The 23,395-nt window shown below is 36.9% G+C and overlaps 1 protein-coding gene across 1 annotated transcript in view; it reads right to left on the bottom strand.

Moving 5' to 3' along the window:
• LRIG2 (leucine rich repeats and immunoglobulin like domains 2) overlaps positions 1-23,395 on the bottom strand; it is a gene marked incomplete at its 3' end in the record, with an annotated part of 111,500 nt that overhangs the window by 67,164 nt on the left and 20,941 nt on the right. The window contains exons 2-11 of the mRNA XM_079721580.1: positions 12,708-12,773; positions 11,176-11,250; positions 10,881-11,015; positions 10,196-10,339; positions 9,929-10,072; positions 8,914-9,057; positions 8,569-8,712; positions 5,558-5,638; positions 4,770-4,841; positions 4,563-4,631 (exon numbers count right to left, since the gene is read on the bottom strand). Coding sequence (XP_079577706.1) covers positions 4,563-4,631; positions 4,770-4,841; positions 5,558-5,638; positions 8,569-8,712; positions 8,914-9,057; positions 9,929-10,072; positions 10,196-10,339; positions 10,881-11,015; positions 11,176-11,250; positions 12,708-12,773 — 1,074 coding nt within the window. The remainder of the gene's footprint in view (positions 1-4,562; positions 4,632-4,769; positions 4,842-5,557; positions 5,639-8,568; positions 8,713-8,913; positions 9,058-9,928; positions 10,073-10,195; positions 10,340-10,880; positions 11,016-11,175; positions 11,251-12,707; positions 12,774-23,395) is intronic.

Below are 23,395 nucleotides of genomic sequence, written 5' to 3'. Positions count from 1 at the left end.
TTCTTGCCAAAAAAATGTTTAACCTGGATCTAACCATGCAAAAACAAATTTAGACTGTCAGCCTTGTTTCCTCAAATATGACAGTGTCATGAAAGACACTAATAAAAGGGGTGGGGAGAATAAGGATAAAGGATTTATTTTAGATTAAAGGAGACTAAAGAGTCATTACAACCAAATGTAAAGCATGATCCTTCATTAAGAAAATATATATACACAAAGAACATTTTTGGACATTAGGGAAATCTGAGCATGGACTGCATATTAGATAATATTATTTTATCAATGTTAATTGCATTAGGTGTGATAATTGTGCTGTGGTTATATAAGAAAATAACCCTGCATAGGAAATACATGCTGAGATATTTTAGGAGTGAAGTGTCACGATGGCTGTAGCTTACTTTCGACTGGTTAAGCAAAATAATAAGTGTATGTATATATGTATATGAGTGTGTGTGGAAAGAGGGAGAGAGACAGGAGAGAGAAAGGGAAAGAAGGAAGGAGGGAGGAAGAGCAACAGGTAACAAATTTAGCAAAGAGTTAACAACTGATGAATCCAGGTAAATGGCATATGGATGTTCATTGTACTGTCCTTTAAACTTTTGACGTTTAAAATTTTTCCCAGAGAAATTTGGGAAAGAGCATACTATATATATTGGGACATAGAGACATCTTTGTTGTGGAGAGGATATAATTATTTTCAAATTATTTCATCAAGACTAAAAACATTTCAGCCCTGTGGCAATGTGTATACTGCAATCTAAACTAAGAACCACTGAAAAATGGTTTGTGGTTATAATAGGCCTATAAAATATACGTGAAAAGTCAGTGTTTTATTTTAATGACCCTTAAATGTCTCATCCACTTGGAAGTAGGGAAAGCAAGTGATTCTGACAACATTATAACCTGCTTTGCATTCATCACCAAAATCCTCAAGTAATTTTAAAGTTTGGTACAAAAATACCTAAGATCTGATTCCAAAGATGTCTCAAACAGTCTTTAAGGGTACCCCAAAAGCCATACTTTATCAAGGGCAATTTTAATTAAGCAGGCCAAAAGTTACCTCTTGCATTTCAGAATTCTTATGTTATATGCATTCATCCACTGAGAAATATCTGAGTCTACTATATGCCAGGCACTGTTCTAGGCTGTCGCACTACAGCTCTCACAAAGCTTATGTATTTAGAACCAAGCAATAAACAAACAAATGCAAAGTATAGTGTCAGAAAGTTAAGTCCTGTCAAGAAAAACAAAGCTGGGCAGAGACATAGAGACAGCAGCTACCAGTTTAGATAAAGCAGTCAGGGAAAGATTCTTTGAAGAGATGGCATTTGGACGAAGACCTGAAAGAATCGAGAGAGCAAATCACATGAAGATCTGAGGTAAGAGTGTCACAGACAGAGGAAACTATGCACAAAGACCTTGAGGCAGACACTTAGTGTGCTTAGTGTGAAAAGCAAGGAGGCCACTGAAGCCAGAGCATAGAGAGTGAGGGGACAGTGACGGGAATGAGGTCAGAGAGATGGGCAAGAAGGACCAGGCCATGCAAGTGCTTTATAAACTAAGGAAGAACCTGAGTTGTTTTTTTCCTACGTGTGCTGGGAAGACACCGGAAGGTTAAGAATAGAGGAATGATATATGGTCTAACTTATGCTTTCTTAGGTATAATATAGTTACCTCATGAGACATGGACTTACATCCTAATTCCACTACTTACCTTAGGCAAGATACTGAATGCCTCCAAAATCTCAGTTTCTATTCCCGGAAAATGGGATTAAGAACACCTACCTCAAAAAATTTTTTAAATAAAGCATTTAGCATAGTGTCTGGCCACAGATACCACAAGATTCACATTAGTTCCCTTCACTTCTGTTTCTTTTGCATCTTTCCACCCTTCACATGCTAATGAACTCTGCTGTACCTAATGGAGTATATCCTGCATTCTCTCCCCAAGTATATGGATAGATATATACCAAATATCAACAGTGGTTGTCTTTTGAGTACTGGGGATTTGGGGTCTTTCTCTCCCTCTTGGTTTAACTATCTAATTTTCTACCATGATTACATAATTTTAATGGAAAAATTTTTTTAATTCATATTTGACTCTCCCACCTCCCCCCAATATTTATGCAAAGCACTGTGAAGGATACCAAAAAGTATTAAGAGATACTTTAATAAATGTTAATGTGAAATTCCGTATTATAAATATGACTTAAATTTAAAGTAACCAAGAGCAACTAAAACTTCTCAGGAAATAAGCTGCATTAGAGTTCCTGCATTAGCAGCTTGTTCAAACCAACTCAAAAAATCACCAAATGATTCTCTGAAGAATGAAACTATGATATTTGCTTTCACCTACTATAAAAATTATATTTTAAACTGATTTCTCTTAACAGGAGTTAAAACTTTCTTGCTGGCCCTCAGATTATCACAACCAAAAAAAGGTAATACTGATATGCAGTAAGTTGTGCCTTTTCAAGTTAAAGTAAGCCTTAGGAGAAATAACTCAAAATATCTCAAGAGACAAAATAAATAAATAAATAAGCAAGCCACTTTAAAAATCGGGCAGACGACTTCCCTGGTGGTGCAGTGGTTAAGAATCCACCTGCCAATGCAGGGGACAGAGGTTCGAGCCCTGGTCCGGGAAGATTCCACATGCCGCGGAGCAATTAGCCTATGACCCATGACTACTGAGCCTGCACTCTAGAGCCCGCAAGCCACAACTACTGAAGCCCGTGTGCCTAGAGCCCGTGCTCCACAACAAGAGAAGCTACTGCATTGAGAAGCCCGCCCACCGCAACAAAGAGTAGCCGCCACTGGACGCAACTAGAGAAAAGCCTGTGTGCAGCAATAAAGACCCAATGCAGCCAAAAATAAATAAATAAATTTATTTTAAAAAAAATCTGGCAGAAAATAACAAAAGATGATCTCCATAACATTTTAACTTTTGTTATTATCTTAGTTATTCACCTTTTACTATATGCCAGGCTCTGTGTGGAGCATCATCTCAAAACCCTCAAAAGCTTTCTAATGCACTTAGGGGGAAAGAAGTCCTAACTCCTCATGGCCTATTAGGCCCTACATGATCAGGCCTGCTTATGTCTCTGACCTCATCTCCTACCATTCTTCCCCTTGCTCTTGTCTTCCAGCCGCACCAGTGTCTCTGCTGTTCTTCAAGCACAAAAAGCAAGCTCCTTCCTCAGGGCCTTTTCACTTGTTCTTCCCTGTGCCTGGAATGCCCTTCGCCCAGTATAAAATGGTTTGCCATTTCATCTCACTAAGGGCCTGGCTCAAAGGCTGTTATCTTCAGAAGAGCCTTCCCTCACTACTTCAAAATAGCAATCCTTGTCACGCTGTACACCTTTGACCCAGCTTTTTCTTCAGAACATTTATTATCTGATGAGATATTATATACCTACTGGTTTACTATTTATCTTCCTAATAGAATTTATTGTAATACGCTATGAGGACAGAGACTTTGTCTTGTTCACTACTGAGTTTTTAGCATTTAGAACAGTACCTTACATAGCAGATGACAATAAACATTTCTTCCATAAACAAATTATCTCATTTTATCTTCACATAAGCCTGAGGGTGGTGCTGTTCCCATATTGAGAAGGGAAACTGAGTCCTAGGCTAAACACACAGTTGTAAAGAACGGGGCAAGAATCTAAACCTAGGCAATTTGAACTCACATACTTCCAGTGCATCTCAAACTATATGTGGAGAAGGACCAGTTTTTTAAATTACCAATCTGTTATAGATCAATGCTTTTATAAAATTCAACAGAAGTGTCACAGTAAGGTCAAACTGTTCTGTAAGTTTCTAAAAAGCTTGTTCTGAATTTCTATCCTTCTCTCGTCATGAATCAGCTCTGGCCACAGACCTCCCTTTGAATAGCCTTCAGGCAAGGCAAGATAAGTTGATATAGCCCGTTGATTCTTACCAGTGCCTCAATATCCAAATCACCAGAGTTTAAAATTAAGAGCAACGCCCAACTAACCACCCCACCCCTGGGAAATCCCCCCTGGGAAATAAGAACAATTTTTTAAAAATCATGAATGAAAAATGTTAAAATGATATGTATTTTTCTATCATAACTATTCAACAGTTTTGGAACATTTCAGTAGTTCGAGCAGATTAGAGACATCCTCTGTGACCATTATACTGAAAGTGCTAGATCACCTCCAAAAATTACATAATACCTTAATTGTAACTCACCCCAAGAGAACACATGTCTCCAATAGTCCAAAAAGGAAGAGGGGAATAAAAAAGGAACAGTAGGGTAAACATAAAGCATAAGCAGCATTGCTAAGGTCTCTTTAACTATATGCATCAGCAATACAGGAAAAAAACAGAAGGTCTTGGAGCCACACACTCTGGACTTTTCAATGTTGAGTTATTTTTAAATTACATCCAGCCACTAAAATAACTGAATGTTAACACTTTCTTTTTTCCTGCCTGAGTTGTGTGCTTTGGGAAACATCTGGGTCACATTCATCACACTTTAAGCACAAGCGTGGATAATGATCTAATTAGTGACAAAAAAGACTTAAGTTACGTACAGTTCTTTCAAGCGAGTCTGGGAAAAAGCATTTTCTTGGATAGACATTATAGCATTGTTGTTCAAATCTCTGAAATGAAGAGAAATGAAACATTACCAGTCACCATTTCTACAATTAAGTTATATAAACACTTTAAATGGTCATGAAAACCTCTGCTAAGAGCAAAGATTATTTATATACTGAGCAAAATGGCTGAAAAATACTTACAGATGCTCAAGGGATTCAAGACCAATGAATGCTTTCTTTGTAATTGACTTAATCTGATTTCCTTGTAAGATTCTGAAATACAAACAGACCTTTCTAATAAAGCTCTCCACCAAACAAAATTAAATTCATTAAAATAAACATTTACCTATAACAAGTGAAAATAAGTTTAACATGCATTTTTAAGAAAGTTGTGAACCTTCATTATTAACCAGTGTGAAGCACAGAATAAATGTGTCTATTAAGATGTCAGCGCTCAGTGAGGTATCTATAAACAACCATCCTGACCACAGATACACCTGTAGTTTTCATATAATAAACTGGATTACATTCCCAGTTTCTCACTTCTCAGCAAAAGATCATCCGGTCAAAGAAACTCAGACAAGTGTGAAGCCTGGGAGACATTCTTATGGGAGAAGACCTAAAATCTTACTTGAGAGAATCCTCTCTTGTTAAATTACCCATAAATCTCACATGATTAAACAGATCATGGTTCAATTCTGGTTTCAGTGCATTTCTTTTACTTAAATCAAAATTCTAGTTCCATAAATAACTTCTCTTTAAGTGACACTAGGAATGTTCTTTCAGAAAGTGCCCCACCACAAAGAAACAAAATGAAAAACAAACCAAAAAACAAAAACCTTAATAAACAACAAAGCTTCTTCCTTTAGTGGGTGAATCAGAAGGCTCAGACTTTCTAGCCACAGCAAATAGACACAATCCAATCACATTTACAATTGGTTCTTTAAAATATACCTTCATAGACATACATAAATATCATAAGTACATACAATTTAGTGAGACTTGTGAGTCCAGCAAAGGCTTCACTAGCATCTTCTATGGCCCACGCAATTTCATTGTTTCTTAAGTTTCTACGAAAATGTCAGGGATAGGCAGGTTATGTTAGTCAACATGACCATTACACCATCAGGCATCATCCTGACATAGCAATGCTAATTTTAATTTTGATCCTTACAGTAAAGGTTAAGTTATTTATGATAAACACTCAACTCTTCTTTTTAAAGAATACCTGACATGAGCATGTAAGAACTAATTCTCGAAAGCTAAGAATTAAGCCGACCTTGATAAATAAATTAAGCAACCTGCTAAGAGTATTAATCTTACTAGCTAATAGCCCATAATTGTGTTAGCATATTAAAAATTATAGTCAGGGCCCTACAAAGAGCAGGAGGATTTCAAGATGCAGGGGGTATGGCTTACAAATCTTATTTCAGACGAATGGGATTTTGGGGTGATCCAAGCCTTCCCCTGAGCCCTTAAATCTAAAATGGCTGATAAAAAGTAATGTCAGTACAGAACTTCACAGCTCAACAGCAATTAAACATGCCCCCTGGGAAGTAAGAATGATATACCCATGTGCTAGAGTGATCACTCTGTTTTCTTTAAAAGGAAAAGTATGGATCTTTTAAAATCCACTGTTCCATTCTCAGACAAAATGCAATTGCACCACACCATGTCATGATGGAAGAAATACCACTTAAAGATATTTAATCGCTTTTGCTTCCTTAAGTCATCTCATAATAAAGCACAAAGTTTTTTGCTTTATAAGACATATATAGGGCTTCCCTGGTGGCACAGTGGTTGAGAGTCCGCCTGCCGATGCAGGGGACACGGGTTCGTGCGCCCGTCTGGGAAGATCCCACATGCCGCAGAGCAGCTGGGCCCATGAGCCATGGCTGCTGGGCCTGCACGTCCGGAGCCTGTGCTCCGCAACAGGAGAGGCCACAACAGTGAGAGGCCCACGTACCACAAAAAAAAAAAAAAAAAAAAAAGGCGTATGTAAAGTTATGTGAATAACAGTAAGGAGACAGGTGATCACTCTTCCCATTTAGCTATGTCTTTACCTGAAGTGAAAGCTAAGAAAGATCATTTTATTTTACTAAAGAATAAACACTGAAACAACTGATGTCTCAACTCTGCAGGACTTTTCCCTCTCCTCCACAGAACAGCATAAATAGAACTCACTCACCAAAGGGAGTAAGAAGTATATCTACTCTGGCAAGAGCATTGGTCTAAAGCCGGAATATCTCAGATCTGTTCCTAATTCTGCCTTAACTATCTTTGTAGCATTAGATAATCATTTACGTCTGCAATTACTTTCCTAAACTTTAATACTAAAAGTAATAATCAGTGGTGTACTAAAAGAACCTGTCTGCCATCCCATGCACTGCCAAAAGACTACAGCTGCATCTAATATAAATTCCTGAGTTTGCATTGATCTAATTTAACCTTTGATAACGTAGAAAAGAGAAAAATTTTTTTAAAAAAAAGGAAATCACTTTTACTTTTTCAAGGCCAAATCTAAAGGAGGACTATTTCATTAAGTTAAAAAAAAAGAAAAAAAGACATCAAACACACACTTGTGCATGCATAGACACCTTCACAAAATTATCATGCTTACTTTGTCACTTATGGTTAGGTCCCGAAGTTGGGAACCTGCCTCTTTTCTGAGACCATTTATCAACTAAACCTGATGACCAAAAAGTCCCCTATTCAGGAACCTTAAGAATCTACAAATTCTACTAATTACTCTTTTTCTCTTATTCTGCTCTATGTTTGAGATTACTATATTTCATTAAAATACCTCTTCATTCAATTATATTCCATGATCAGGGTAAAACATTCAACTTACAGAACAACAGAAGTTTAGAGTTGAAACTGCCTTTTGCAACCATCTAATCCTATATCCATCCTTCACTGGGCATTAAAAAAAAAACCCAGGAAAGGCTAAGTGATTTTGTTCTTCTAACAGTAAAATGAAAAGCACATGAGGGACTTCCCTGCTGGCGCGGTGGTTAAGCATCCGCCTGCCAATGCAGGGGACACGGGTTCGAGCCCTGGTCCGGGAAGATCCCACATGCTGTGGAGCAACTAAGCCTGTGCACCACAACTACTGAACCTACGCTCTAGAGCCTGTGCACTGCAACTACTGAGCCCACATGCCACAACTATGGAAGCCCACATGCCTAGAGCCCATGCTCCGCAACAAGAGAAGTCACCACAATGAGGAGCCCGTGCACCGCAACAAAGAGTAGCCCCCGCTCGCCGCAACTAGAGAAAGCCCGCACGCAGCAACAAAGACCCAACACAGCCAAAAATACATAAATAATAAATAAATAAATACATAAATTTCTTTTTTTAAAAAAAGTACATGAGCTTTAGTATAAAAAAGACCTGGGAAAAGACCTGGGTTCTAATCCTGGCCCAAACATTTACAAGGTATATGACTTTAAACAAATCATTTAATCTCTCTGAACCTCAGTCTCTCAATATGGAAAAGAGCAATAATATCCCAGTACTCTGAATGCACCTGGCACATATCAGATCATTAATAAATGTTAGTTTTTTCTGTCCAAAGTCATGCAGCAAACTGGTAAAAGTGAAGAGGTCTCCTGCCAGAGCTGTTCCCACTACATGTCCTGCATCCTTTTGAATGAGAAGTGGTAGATCTGGTACACTACTAGTAGTTCAAGGTCAGAGGAGTAAGAAAATGTGCATTCCTGACACTAGCAACTGTGTTTTATTCCACAGTAACTGGCACAATAAGAGATGCTTTGCTGTTTAGTTAACTCAGAATTAAAGTACAAACTGCAATGGCTAGAGATACATAAAATTTACATATAGGGATAGAGATAAGCAAGACTGTCTTGCCCCAAGGCATAGGAGAGAAGAACTGCAAAATATTAACATACATAATATGTACACTGATTAGTTGTTTTGCTTTAGTGCTTTAAAAAAATTAGTAAAAAAAAAAATCCCCAAAAAGGACAGATATACTTACAGTGTCTGAAGATTAGAAAGAAACCTAAATACACCATCAGCAATGTGAGTGACTCTGTTGTCCCCTAAATTCAATCTCTCCAGTAAGCTCAGACCCACAAAGGCAGATTCATCCAGGCGGGTCAACTGGTTATAGGACAAATCACTAAAAACAGGAAACATGGAAGGTAAAAAATTCACTCTCTTCTAGTTCAACTTTCATATTCTTATTCTATCTACATGATAAATTTAGGGCTTTCAAACTTCTAACAAAGAGGGATATTAGATCTCATTACTGGCCATGGGAATGACTTATTCAATCCGCTCTAGTCTCACAGCTTCCACTGAAATGCCATCTCACACTTACAGTTCAGACAGTCTTTGGCAGAACTCCCATGCATCAGGGCTGATTCTTTCAACAGCATTCTGGCTCACATAGAGCTGTTGTAACATTCGCAAGCCATACAACCACCCCTTGTTCACTTCTGTAAGGTTATTATGCTCCAGTTCTCTGCAGAATTAGAGAAAGAAAGGAGGAAATATGTTTCAAAACAAGGCATGCAGGACTTCCCTGGTGGCACAGTGGTTAAGAATCCGCCTGCCAATGCAGGGGACACGGGTTCGAGCCCTGGTCCAGGAAGATCCCACATGCCGCAGAGCAAATACGCCCGTGCACCACAAATACTGAGCCTGTGCTCTAGAGCCTGTGAGCCACAACTACTGAGCCTGCGCACCACAACTACTGAAGACCACATGCCTAGAGCCCATGCTCCACAATAAGAGAAGCCACCACAATGAGAAGCCTGCACACTGCAACGAAGAGTAGCCCCCGTTCGCCACAACTAGAGGAAGCCCGCGTGCAGCAACAAAGACCTAACGCAGCCTAAAATAAACAAAATTAAATCTTTAAGAAAAAAAAAAAAACCAACAAGGCATGCAATGAGAAGATTCCAAAAATCTTCATTAAGTCTTGCACAGAGAGGCATATACCTTTGCTCAACCCAAGTGAGCAGACAAATTCTATTCATAAATATGTACATGTTTCTTAAGATTTAGTGCAAGAAGCCTGTAAGACTGTCTAAAATATCATATCTATAAAATCAACTCACCAAGAGATATAGTATACCTGTTCTGGATAAATCCTAATAATTTTTATCAGCCAAACATTAAGGGAATAAACTTTTCAGATGAAATGTTTGGAAGAATGATGACAAAAATACCAGTTAGATAACAAAGCTTAAATCTTAATTTATTTCACATAAGAGAAGGGAGGAAGAGCTAAAGTACTTTGTTATAATTAAAGCTACAATCCTAGCTGTTCGGCACTAAAAAGCCCCCGACTCCCTTCCTAACAATCTCCTATTCTAGTTCATAGTACTTACAATTCTTCCATGTTATTCAAGCCAAAAAAAGCTCCATCCTTGAGTTTGCTAATTCCATTCCGCTGCATTTTCAAAGATCTTAAGGAGTCTAGACCTTGGAATGTGAGACCTTCCACAACTTTAATCCTGTTTCTTTTAAGTTCCCTTTAACAAAAATAGTTTTACAGTCAGAAAATTGGTTTGCTGATTTGCCCTAATAATAATAAAAAGAAACAGACACTATTAGAAAAAACAATCTTCTTATAATCCATCTATTTAGTTACTCACAAGAATTGGAGGTGAGGTAGCTTGAAGATCTTGGGTGGAATCATGCTAATTCTGTTCCTGTTTAACTTTACCACTAATAAGGAACTTGACAAATTATCGAAGCAACCAGCCTCCAAGATGGTTATCCTATTATTGCTCAAATTTCTAAAATGAACAAGATAACAACAAAAAAAAATTCAGTGAAACTAAACATTCTACCACTGTAAAGCTGCCTCAAGTCTATGACAGAACCCCAGCTCTACCACTTAGCAACCGTATGCAACTTTACAAATCATTTAACTGCTTTGTTTCTTCAAGTACAAAATAAGGATAATACCTACTTCATTTGGGTTGAAACAGTATGCGTGAATATGCTTTGTAAACTGTAAAACACTAGCACTCATGCTAATTATCACCACCATTACACAGGTTAAGCACTGTTTAACAAACTACTCCCATCTACCTTTTACATAACTGTTAGTAAAACACAATCCAGAATTAAATCTCAAAAATTACCCTGGATACTTAATATTTTCTGAAAATAGTGTACTCTTTAAGGGCAGAAAAAAAAACAAATCTAACCTAGGTTTGTTTCAAATAAGCATATCAAAATCACAATAAATAAGACATATCTGGGAAGATAAATATCAATGAAAAATAAACATGCACTTCAAATTAAATCTAGTTTAAACTCTATTTTACTTACAGGTATTTAAGCTGCATTCGAGGAAATGAAGATGTCTTGACTTCTGATATTATATTTGAGCTGAGATCTAAACTCTCGAGAGCAGGGTAAAACTGGAACGCTTCTGCATTTATTTCTGGGATTATATTATGGACTCTATAAAACAAAGATTATATTGAAGATATTGCCAGTGATCCACCGTAAACCACAAAAATGTTAAATAATTAGGATCAACAACAAGGGTACCTAAAACAAAAACAAAAATCTGTGTACTATGCATAATTTAAGTAAAAGACCTGAAATTATATTTACTTACAATGAGAGAAGAGTAATATTAGTGGTTGGTTCTCCAAAATATGGGATTTCAGTTAGCTCATTATAATTCATTTTCCTGAATAGGGGGAAAAAATAGATTAAAAAATTTAGTGAGGGAAATGCTACCTCGAGTTCTAGTTTCTGGCTAGTACATATTCTTTAGGATGAATGACAAATTTGAAAAAAGTCTATGACCCAGAATGAGTTAGACTAAATATTTTCTACTGAGAAATTAGAGATTTTAATAAAAAAATGTTTTCATGGTATAGATCTATGATTTGATACCAATATTAGAAAGGTTAGGAAATACTTTGCACATTAAATATTTTTAATCCCAGCAAGGTTCTTTGAATGGTTACTTTTATGACAGCTAATTTAAGTCCTTCTTAAACAAAGAAAGAATAATTCATATCTCTATATATATATTTATTCGTAATAAATAAAATAAATTTATATATAAGTTAATTAAATAAATTTTTAAAATACACACACACACACATATTTTTTTGTTACTCAAAGTTAGGGAAAGTTGCTTGAGACCACAGACCTAACAGATTATCTCAATTGTTTTAGTAGCAAATCTAATGCAATCACATTTCACCAACCTGTTTTTCAATCACTGAATAACCTCAACAATCTAGAATACAGAAAAGAAGCCAGAAGTAAAAGGCCTCCAAGTAACCAACTGAAGTTACAAAGTCCATGTAATAAATAATAAAGCCATGCACTTCCCACTGAGCATTTTCCTTTCCTCAGGACCTACTCTTTCAGCTAATAAGCTTGTCAATTGTTCATTCAGTCCACAGCAGATTAGGGGCAGCCAATTTGAGGCAGGGAAGGAGAGAATGCAGAGACAATGAGAGCACAAAGTACCCCTTGTCAGAAAGAAATTCAAAAGAAAAATTCATCTGAGGATTCTGAGGGTGTTTAGTATAGAGGTAAACAGGCCTCAACAGTTGTGCCTCTGGGAATACCACAATGCAATAACTGATATTAATAATATTTTAGAAACTTCTCTCCAGAAACTACATAATAATACATCTCAGTACTAAAGGAAAAACTTCAATGAAAAGGAAAACTGAATTATATTAACTACCATATTCCAGGTGATACCAAAAATATTGTATTTCATATAAACCTACTTCAGACATGATGCTTCCACCTTAAACAAGTCAAAACATTAAAAAAAAAAAAAATTTACACAATACAGAGTTTCACTGGCTGAAACTCTGGCAAAAAAAAATAAAATGTATTCACTCTGAAGAGGGAAAATCTTACTTTAGGCCCCAAGGAAGTAGAACAGTATTTCTACACAGTTTACAACTTGAAATCACCAATGCAATGGCATAACACACAGAGGGTTTGTGATACTAACAAAGCCAAAGACAAGTTTAGGCTTTTAAACGTGTTTTAATCTAAAGTTTTCTTTCCTTCAATTTTTTGACATTTTTGCATTAAACATCCTGAAATTCATAATTCATCAAATCACCTCAAATAATTTAATGTAAGTTTAAATAAATAAAAATAACTTACACTTCTTGTAATGTTTGAGATTCCAAGCTGATGTTCCAGTTAGACAACCGATTATGACTCAAATCCCTAAATGGAAGATAAGAGATCGTTCTTAGCTTAGCCCTGGAAAGCACACTTAAAGGAAAGGAAAAAAAAAAAAAAGAAACAAAAGTAGGAATCTAAAAGCCCTATCAGAATGTGAATTGGTACAGCCACTATGGAGAAGAATATGGAGGTTCCTTAAAAAACTACAAATAGAACCACCATATGACCCAGCAATCCCACTACTGGGCATATACCCTGAGAAAACCATAATTCAAAAAGAGTCATGTACCATAATGTTCATTGCAGCTCTATTTACAATAGCCTGGAGATGGAAACAACCTAAGTGTCCATCATCAGATGAATGGATAAAGAAGATGTGGCACATATATACAATGGAATATTACTCAGCCATAAAAAGAAATGAAATTGAGCTATTTGTAATGAGGTGGCTAGACCTAGAGTCTGTCATACAGAGTGAAGTAAGTCAGAAAGAGAAAGACAAAGACCGTATGCTAACACATATATATGGAATTTAAGAAAAAAAAGAATGTCATGAAGAACCTAGGGGTAAAACAGGAATAAAGACACAGACCTAGTTGAGAATGGACTTGAGGATATGGGGAAGGGTAAGCTGTGACAAAGCGAGAGAGAGGCATGGACATATATACACTACCAAACGTAAGGTAGATAGCTAGTGGGAAGCAGCCGCATAGCACAGGGAGATCAGCTCAGTGTTTTGTGACCGCCTGGAGGGGTGGGATAGGGAGGGTGGGAGGGAGGGAGACACAAGAGGGAAGAGATATGGGAACAGATGTATATGTATAACTGATTCACTTTGTTATAAAGCAGAAACTAACAAAAAAATAAAAAACAAAAAAAATAAAAAAATAAAATAAAACCCCTATCAAATGTGAATTTAAGTAGTACAGATAAAAAGAAATGTTTATAAAGGATGAATAAAAATTTATGTAGATTTCAAAATAGCTCTTTTACTTTTTCCTTTTTATGAGGGTTTTTTGTTTTTGTTTTTACTAACTAGGAAATACATTCACATGGTTCAATAATCAAAAAGTATAAAAGGATATACAGTAAAAAGTCTCCCACCCTTGTCTCCAGCCATCCAATTTCCCTCCCCAACAGCAACAAGTGAAAATATACCACTTCTTTTACAGCCTGTCAGATACTTTATGCATGTACCAGAAAAGTTTTACACAAATGGTAGAATAATTTACACATTATTTTGCCCCTTGGTTTTTTCACTTAACAACACGTCTTGTAGATCATTCCACAGAGATATTATAGTTTCTTTATCCCTTCTAGTGATTATGTTACACTTTATTATAATGCAGTATGCTTTACATACTTTTGAAAGAAATATATACTTTTAAAGTAACATAATATAAAGTAATATATACTTTTAAAGTAATATATACTTTATATAATATATAATATATTACACTTTAGCTGTAGATAAACTTGAAGATGGATTAGATTTCACAAGTCAAGACAGTGAGCTCTGTATTAGAATTGGGGTTGACCACATCCTTGATAGAGATGTAGTCTTCCTTAAAAGCAAAAAAAGCAATCTAGCTTCAGGGAAGGGAAATTCATCTCACTCCAAGTTACATTAATGATTATGGTGGTGGTGGCGGCAGCAGCTAACATTTATTAAGTGCCAGGCACTCTTCTATGCACTTTACACATATAAATCTGCCTAAATCCACAAACAACTTTATGAGGCAACTACTTTTACAATCCTCACTTTCCAGACATAGAAACAGAGATTAATAATTTGTCAATCCAAGGTCACACAGCTAATAAGTGAGGAAGTCAAAAACTTGAAATTCCATCTCACTTCTAGTGAGTAGTTTATTAGATACAGCAGAGATTTTACTCAAATTAGTCATGAGTCTAAATATTTAAATAGGCTTAAAAATTCACCCTGCTGCTATCTGGCATCTTTTCAAGACTGAGGTGGAATCTAGCCCACACAAGCTGTCTGCCCAAGAGATGCATTACACATTACAATATGGCTAGCAATAGGGATACACTAGAGAAACATTACAGACCACTTTATCTCACTGTACCACCACGGGCAGTTGACAGATGCATGCAGTTTTGAACGATGTCTCTATCACAGCACAACAATTTGTTCTCGGCTAGTTTCGTGCCTGTCCATCTGTAAAACCTAGCCACTTTCATTTAAGAGCTTAATTTACACCATAATATAACTAAAGCTAGATCAAACTGTCACTTTTTCACACAGTTCTAAAACCTTTATTCTAAGATATATGGCACCAGGTATCAGCTCAAGGACACTCATGAATGGAGGGGTGTGTTGGGAAATGTTAAGAGAGAAAAACATGAATTCACTCCACATAAAAATCTTATATGCAGACACTGTCATCCAATTCACACTTGCTACAGAACAACAAACACAGAATTTCACACGAGTGAAAAGATGTTTATTTACTGTGGTGTTTCAACTTAAGGAGAAATGCGACTGCTCTAATTTAAGTTAGATACTCCATATTCTACTCCAAGGTGGCTGGTCTGACAAACAGAAAGCTAATATCATCTGTACAGTAGGCTACCACAGCATCATTTACTTGTACATCTCATGCTTTCTGGAATTTTCCTTTTACAGATTAAGGGCTTTCATTTATTTTTTTTTTTTATTATTATTATTTTTGGTACGCGGGTCTCTCACTGCTGTGGCCTCTCCCGTTGCGGAGCACAGGCTCCGGACGCGCAGGCTCAGCGGCCACGGCTCACAGGCCCAGACACTCCGTGGCATGTGGGATCCCCCTGTACCAGGGCACGAACTCGTGTCCCCTGCATCGGCAGGCGGACTCTCAACCACTGCGCCACCAGGGAAGCCCAGGGCTTTCATTTTAATCAGTGCCTCTACTGCCTTTCCAAACCCTACCTCCTTGGCAGTATAACTTTTGATTGTACTATCCCCTATATTTCTCTCATGGATGTCAATGACGACCAGAAAATCAGTTTTAAAGAAAACCATTATTAAAGAAATCTAAAGCAATCAGATTAAACTCAACTTATACATAGTATAAACCACTATATATTCAGTATCGGTGAAAACTGTCCACTGTCTCTACTGGGTGAAAGAATAATTTTCTCTGTGTGTTTGAAAAACCTCTAACGCTTTTTGATGGAATCCAAAAGATACCTGAAATAATTTGGAGCCTCTCTACAGACTAATGCTTTCTTAAGAATATATGCCTCAGGGCTTCCCTGGTGGCGCGGTGGTTAAGAATCCGCCTGCCAATGCAGGGGACACGGGTTCCAACCTTGCTCCAGGAAGATCCCACATGCCACGGAGCAACTAAGTCCGTGCACCACAACTACTGAGCCTGCGCTCTAGAGCCTGCAAACTGCAACTACTGAGCCCATGTGCCACAACTACTGAAGCCCACATGCCTAGAGCCCATGCTCCACAACAAGAGAAGCACTGCAACGAGAAGCCTGCGCACTGCCACAGAGTAGCCCCTGTTCGCCACAACTAGAGAAAGTCTGCACGCAGCAACGAAGACTCAATGCAGCCAAATATAAATAAATTAATTAATTTTTTAAAAAAAAGAATATATGCCTCGGGCTTTCCTGGTGGCTCCGTGGTTAAGAATACGCCTGCCAATGCAGGGGACACGGGTTTGAGCCCTGGTCCAGGAGGATCCCACATGCCGCGGAGCAGCTAAGCCCGCGTGCCACAACTGCTGAGCCTGTGCTCTAGAGCCCGTGAGCCACAAGTAGTGAGCCCACGTGCCACAACTTCTGAAGCCCACATACCTGGATCCTGTGCTCCACAAGAGAAGCCACCGCAATGAGAAGCCTGCACAGCGCAATGAAGAGTAGCCCCCAGTTGCCCCAACTAGAGAAAGCCCACGCGCAGCAACACAGACCCAACGCAGCCAAAAATTAATTAATTAATTAATTTTAAATAAATAAATAAATATGTGTGTGTGTGTGTATATATATATATATATATATGCCTCATAGGTCAGAACCGCATATAATGAGGCTCTCTGGACTTTTCTGCAACAAATCCACATTGAACAGATTAAAAAACACTAAAAGTAAGCTGAAATACACTCCCAAAGTGGTACTATCATAGAAAGCAACTAGTATAAATCGTATAGCTGTTTTCTCAAAATACCAGATGTGTAACTAGAATTATATGGATTGATCTGATCACCAGGTATTCATGCAATAAGCATTGACTGAATCATGTGCCAGACACTGTGCTAAGTGCTAAGGTTACAACCACTGTCAACTTTAGTAACCTTTTTGTCTTTTTTGAAAGCAACATTTGTAGTACTCTGTGGAGTCACTTCAAAATGGTAAACATAAATTCAACATCAACTCAACTACTATCCTTCACTGAAAAATGTGTAAATTAACTTTCTTTTATATCTAAATTTCACTCTGGCATTTAATATGACATGGGTATACGAAGGTACACAGACACACTCTTGCTCTCCATAAGAAATTTCCAATTTATTTTTTTAAAGTAGTCCAAAAAGGCTGAAGAAGATAAATTTGAAGATTTCAAATATCAGATGTAAAACTCTTAGATTAAGAATTTGAATAATTTTCAAAATGAAAGTGTCTGTTCTTGCCAGTGGCCAGTCATTAATTTCATTTAGTTCACATAAACTAATGCTAGTTTATCTGTTTGCTTTTGTTTTTTAAGTGCAAGTCCCGAAATGGAGAATGTCTTTCAAAGATTTTCCCCTTGAAATATCCTTAAAATGCACTTAAATAGTTGAAGTAATCTAATGCTTGACAAACACAACCTAGAGTCTAGCTTTTTAACAGTCAATAATCTTTATTTTTTAACAGCACTGATATCTGAATATTTATGGATACAATGTTTGGAGAGTAAAGGTCTCTCAGGCCTTACTTATTAGCTCAGTGTTATACTCAGTTCCCACTCATGCTAATCTACAGGGATGTAGCTGTAATAAAAGATGAATTATTAAAGTTCTTGATACCATGTGGAGCCAGAGGTGCCATTAATGTAGCCATTTTATACCATCAGGGTGTAAATAATTTATAGGATATGCAGAGCAATCACAACAGTTTGAGGAGAATCAAGTTCTGCAAGCTAATTGCAAAGAAGTCCTGTAGCAATGGAGATGCTGAAGATTTCTTCTGCCCAGTCATACATGTACACTTTTGAATCATCATCAATCTTTTTTGTTTTTGAGAATCTGCTGTTTTGAGATAGCTTTTGGTATAAAGCTGTTAGTGATAAAGGAAAAGTAAACCTAAAAGCAGACAGAATTTTGAGTTGTTCTGGGATCCCTGTCTTTAGTATACTCCAAGAGTACTTAAGATAATCAGCCTGTTAAATCACAGTACTGGGACATCCCTGGTGGCACAGTGGTTAAGAATCTGCCTGCTGGAGACACTTTATTTTCCTCCCTCCTTCCCTCCTCTCCTCCCTTCCCTTCCCCTCTCCTCCCCTCTCTCCTCCTTCCCCACTAAAAAAAAAAAAAGGGAATCCGCCTGCCAATGCAGGGGACACGGGTTCAAGCCCTGGTCTGGGAAGATCCTACCTGATGCAGAGCAACTAAGCCCATGCGCCACAACTACTAAGCCTGCACTCTAGAGCCTCCGAGCCACAACTACTGAGCCTGCGCGCCTAGAGCCCGTGCTCCTCAACAAGAGAAGCCACCGCAATGAGAAGCCCGCTCACTGCAACGAAGAGCAGCCCCCACTCACCGCAACTAGAGAAAGCCCGTGCACAGCAATGAAGAACCTACGTAGCCAAAAACAAATATATAATAAATAAATCACAGTACTATAAATGAGCGAAATGATAATCCTGAGTATATTTTTTAAAGTAAATTACACTGGATACACTCTAATTAGCAAAACAGGGATTTCCATTCACAAAAGAAAGGGCAAATTATGCTGGATATATACATAAAACATTGTCATACCCAAACTATTGGAAATATAATATGTTATTATCTTTTAACTTTTTGCAAAGGGCCCCTTTATCAGAAATTTTGTTATCGTTGAAGTTCACAGTTCAGTCTATTCTCAAAAGCTTGTATTACAGCATGAAGCATAATGCTATTCCAAATTAAAGGTTCATCCTTCAATTGCATTACTTATTTACACTGTACAACACTTTTTATATGAATCCAAAAAGTTGGATGTGGTAGGAAAATGGGAGCATTAATTTTCAAGAATAAGAGGCATATCTTATTTTCTTCCATTATCTTTCCCTGGGTTCTGAATGACTGAAAACATTGCTTCACTGTGGGGACTACAACAACAAAACAAGAAATATGAATTCTACGCTACCTTTAAGAATAGAGTTTTTGCAACCCAGTTCTGGTACCTGGGGCAAGTCATTTAACCTCTCTAAACTTCAGTCTCATCTACCATTAAATGAGGATACTAGTACCTACCTCAATGGATTGCTCAGATGATTAAAAGGATATAAATAAGATGCTTAGACTCCAGGTCAGTGTGTAAATAGTAGATTATATAATACTAGATTTGAAATAGAATGATGGTCCAGCACTCTCACCTTTTCTATGTATTTATCTTTTGTACACACAGACATAATCCACTTCCCAAGGTAAAATCTTAATTAATTGGAACTACACCCCTAAATTAGCTTATTAAAGTAATAAATTAAATATTGCTTCTGAATTCCAATTTCATGAGAAAGATGCCAATAACAAGGCAGCCCACCAAAGATTTGGTCAAATTATTGAGGTATAAACCTATATCACAAGATATGATGTTTTAGAATAACCTAAGAATTCTATTCTATATAGAGTCATATAATTATTAAGAGATATCTACCAGGAAGTTACTGTAATAGCAAAATCATAAAATAAAAAGAAATCTAAATGTTCAATAAAATGGGATCAGTTAAATAACTTATTAAAGTTCCATACAATGGAAATCTCTGCAGCCAGTAAAAAGAATAGCATAAGGAATATGGTCAATAATATTGTAATAACTTTGTATGGAGACAGATGGTTATCATGACACCAAGACTAATCATGGTGATCACTTCATAATGCATGCAAATTAAAAAAAATGCATGCAAATGTCAAATCATTATGTAGCACACCTGAAACTAACATAATATTGTAAATCAATTATATTTCAATTAAAAAATAAAAGAATAACAGATATTTATACATAGTGCATAGTACAGCTTTGTGGTGGGGAGGTGTTTCTAAAGAAAAGGGAAAAGATATATGTGTAAAACTCTGTGGAAGTACACCCAAGAAACAGTTAACAGTGAATTTTCCTTAGGTGGAACAAGGAACTTGTTACTTTCCCATTTTATATGCTTTTTTACTGTTTTAATAGTTTATCACAGGGAAGTATTATTTAAAAATAAACTCACACATAAAATCTATCTTTAGCCCAGAATGTGACTAGGAAAGAAGATTTTAATTGTTACTTTTCTAAGAGACTAGAATTGTTCTTACAGAATGTTTTCAGAATAATGCTCTAAACTGACCCAATCAGATTAATTATGACACTAGACAAAGGAAAAAATAATAATTAGATGTATTTTGCATTCCTAATCAGTAGTATACCTCAGAAAGATAGTGGAACACACATACTAGATTTAGTTTTTGGACTGATCTATGAAACAGTAAATTGCATTTTAGAACCCAGTGTCTGGCCTTCAAATTTCAAGCCAATGAACAGCTGAATTTTTAGCAAGCAGTACAAAACCACAGCATATTAATCCCATGTTTTTAATGTTTTTTCCACTTAGAATAAAAAATAATTCAGCAGTAGCAGAACAAAGGCTGTTGCTTATACATGAAAATATACAGAAAGCTAAGATACCTTCCATCATCATTACTGAGCATTTTCTGACTATGAACTGGGTTCACATCTTATCAGACTATTCTATATTTGGATAGACCATATTATAATTATTAAGTTATTATATTTTGGGGAGTGAATAGATATTAAATTTAATATAAACTGTCTTATCACTTACGTTATTGGCAGAGAAGGAAGGTCTAATCAAAGCCATGCATTAGTTGGGTTTCTCATTATTATCTCTTAACACCCATGTAGTTTAACCTGGCACCAAGTCTAATATCTCCTCAAATAAGCATAATTATGCTCAGGGTTGGCTATGTTTTTCCTGCTGCCATCTGCCAAGATTTTGATTGTATAACTAAGATGTCATAGTGATTTTGAAATGGATATACAAAAAATAAAAATGTATAAGAGAAAGCCAAAGTTAAGAAGTGTTTAGCTACAAATCTATTTACACCACATTTCATTAATGTTGCACTGTTTATGGTTTAACCTTAAAACTACTCATCACTACAAGTTATTCTGACAGTTATTCCAGCATTTAAGTTTATTACAAACAACACAGTTATAGTCTCCTTTTTGGGGAAAAGTTGGGGAAGGTCAAGAGAAGGAAAGGTAAAGAATACACACTTTAAAAAAAACAGGTTTACAGCATAGTAAAGAAAGCTTACATTAAATATTCTGTTCCTCTGGTTTTTGTCCCAAACATGAAATTAATAATTTGGATGGAATCTACTTACTTAAATTGCTTTTATTTTTTAAAATATTTATTTATTTATTTAGGCTGCACCAGGTCTCAGTTGCAGCACACAGGATCTTTGTCGCAGCATGCGGGATCTAGCTCCCGGACCAGGGATCGAACATGGGCCCCCTGCATTGGGAGTGCCAAGTCTTATCCACTGGGCCACCAGGGAAGTCCCTAAATTGCTTTTATTTTTTATTTGCATCAGCTGAACATCTTAACATTTTTGATGACTGGAATAACATAGAATAAACAAGTTGAGTCATTTAGTTTGGCACAGAAAACATCATACAAATGCATTCAGATTTTTTTTCAAACATTTTTGCTAAGCTCTTTAATATGATTTGTTTTCTCTACTGCTTAAATGCCAGTTTTCCATTAGGATTAAAAGGCATTTAAAAAAGGAAGTATACCATATAAAATGTCATGGTTCTAAGATGAGGGAAATATATTTTCTAGCATCAGGAAGTCTATTGATTATCTTAATGTACAAGTAATTAAGTAATTCTTTGATTATCCATGTGCTTACTATATATGTTGTATATAAGGAAATGCAAAATTTTTTTTTTTTTTTTTTTTTTTTTTTTTTTGGTGGTACGTGGGCCTCTCACTGTTGTGGCCTCTCCCGTTGCGGAGCACAGACTCCGGACGCGCAGGCCCAGCAGCCATGGCTCACGGGCCCAGCCGCTCCGCGGCATGTGGGATCTTCCCGGACCGGGGCACGAACCCGTGTCCCCTGCATCGGCAGGCGGACTCTCAACCACTGCGCCACCAGGGAAGCCCCAAAATATTTTTAATATAACAACATAATTAGGACAATAATCTCTATAAAAATAAAAGTGTCCTCCAAAGCATAAAGGACTTTTAAAGAATTAAGTAAAGCACAGATCTCCTCAATTAACATTCAGTAAGCAACAACTGTTTATGGTTCAGTAGTTCTTCACCACTGCTGCGCATCAGCATTACCAGGGAAGATCCTAACACACTGATGCTGGGGTCTCATCCAGACCAATCAAAGCAGAATCACTGGGGTGTGAGACCTAAGCACTGGTATTTTGCTAAGGCTCTCCAAGTGATAGTCTAACATGCAGCCAGTGCTGAGAACCCTTGCACTTCTCCAGAAATCTAATACCCCAAAGCCTGATGGCCAGACGATGCTCTGTTAAGATTCTTTCAATTCTTTTCCTTTTCTCGCCTTACAATGAAACTGTCCTCAAATATTTGACATCTACCATATGCCAGGCACTGCACTAAGTAGTATGGAACAAAACAGACATTTGGGGAGTTTATATAATCCCTCCTGGAGTTTACAGGATCACCTTAAACTAAAGTCTCACTGACACCAAAATGCCACTAAATTATATTTACTATCAGGATGAAATTCCTGTAAATCCCTATTTGTACCACAGGAGGGTGGGATAGAAGGGGTAGAAGAAGGAATGGGTGCTTTTATTTCTATTTAATTCTCTGTATTGCTTGATTTCTTTTAATGAGAATATATGCTCTTTTATAATTTATGTATGTTCCCTAAAATAAGATTTTAAAAATGAAGTCTTAGGTAAACGCAGCAAGACATACTAGTACATTGTTGGATAGCTCCTTGGCTACATATCTCACTGGGAAGGAGAGTCAGGATTTGGGTTTAGGTATGGGAGTCTACAGCAAGGTGAAATGACCTAGGTTTCTTTACCACTTTCCAGTAGTAGCCTTGTTTGTCTCTCTTCATCTCTTAATTATTGTTCCCTTGCCCAGAAAGATCTTGTCAAAAAGGGTGAAGGTCAACGTTGTAAAACTCCTTAGGGATATACTGAGCACACTACTCTCCTCTTTCCAAATGGTTCTAACATCTAAAATCGAGTACCATTCAGGGCAAGGGAAGCAGTGAAGACAAAGTTAACATTAAGAGAATCAAACAAACTGTACAAAGAAAAGCAATTAAAACAATATGATTTTTCCCCTAGCAAATTAGCAAAAAATAATTTAGATGATGATAATCAATGCTAGGGAAAGTATGATAAGACAGGCACTCTCAGTGTCAAAAGGAGTTTAAGTTGGTAAATTATGCTGGGCTCAATGTAAAATA

Source organism: Hyperoodon ampullatus (assembly GCF_949752795.1).
Source record: "Hyperoodon ampullatus genome assembly, chromosome: 2".
In the NCBI taxonomy this organism is placed as follows: Eukaryota; Metazoa; Chordata; class Mammalia; order Artiodactyla; family Ziphiidae; genus Hyperoodon; species Hyperoodon ampullatus.
Note: the sequence above shows the minus strand (reverse complement) of the source record. Positions and strands in the feature narration are given on the sequence as shown.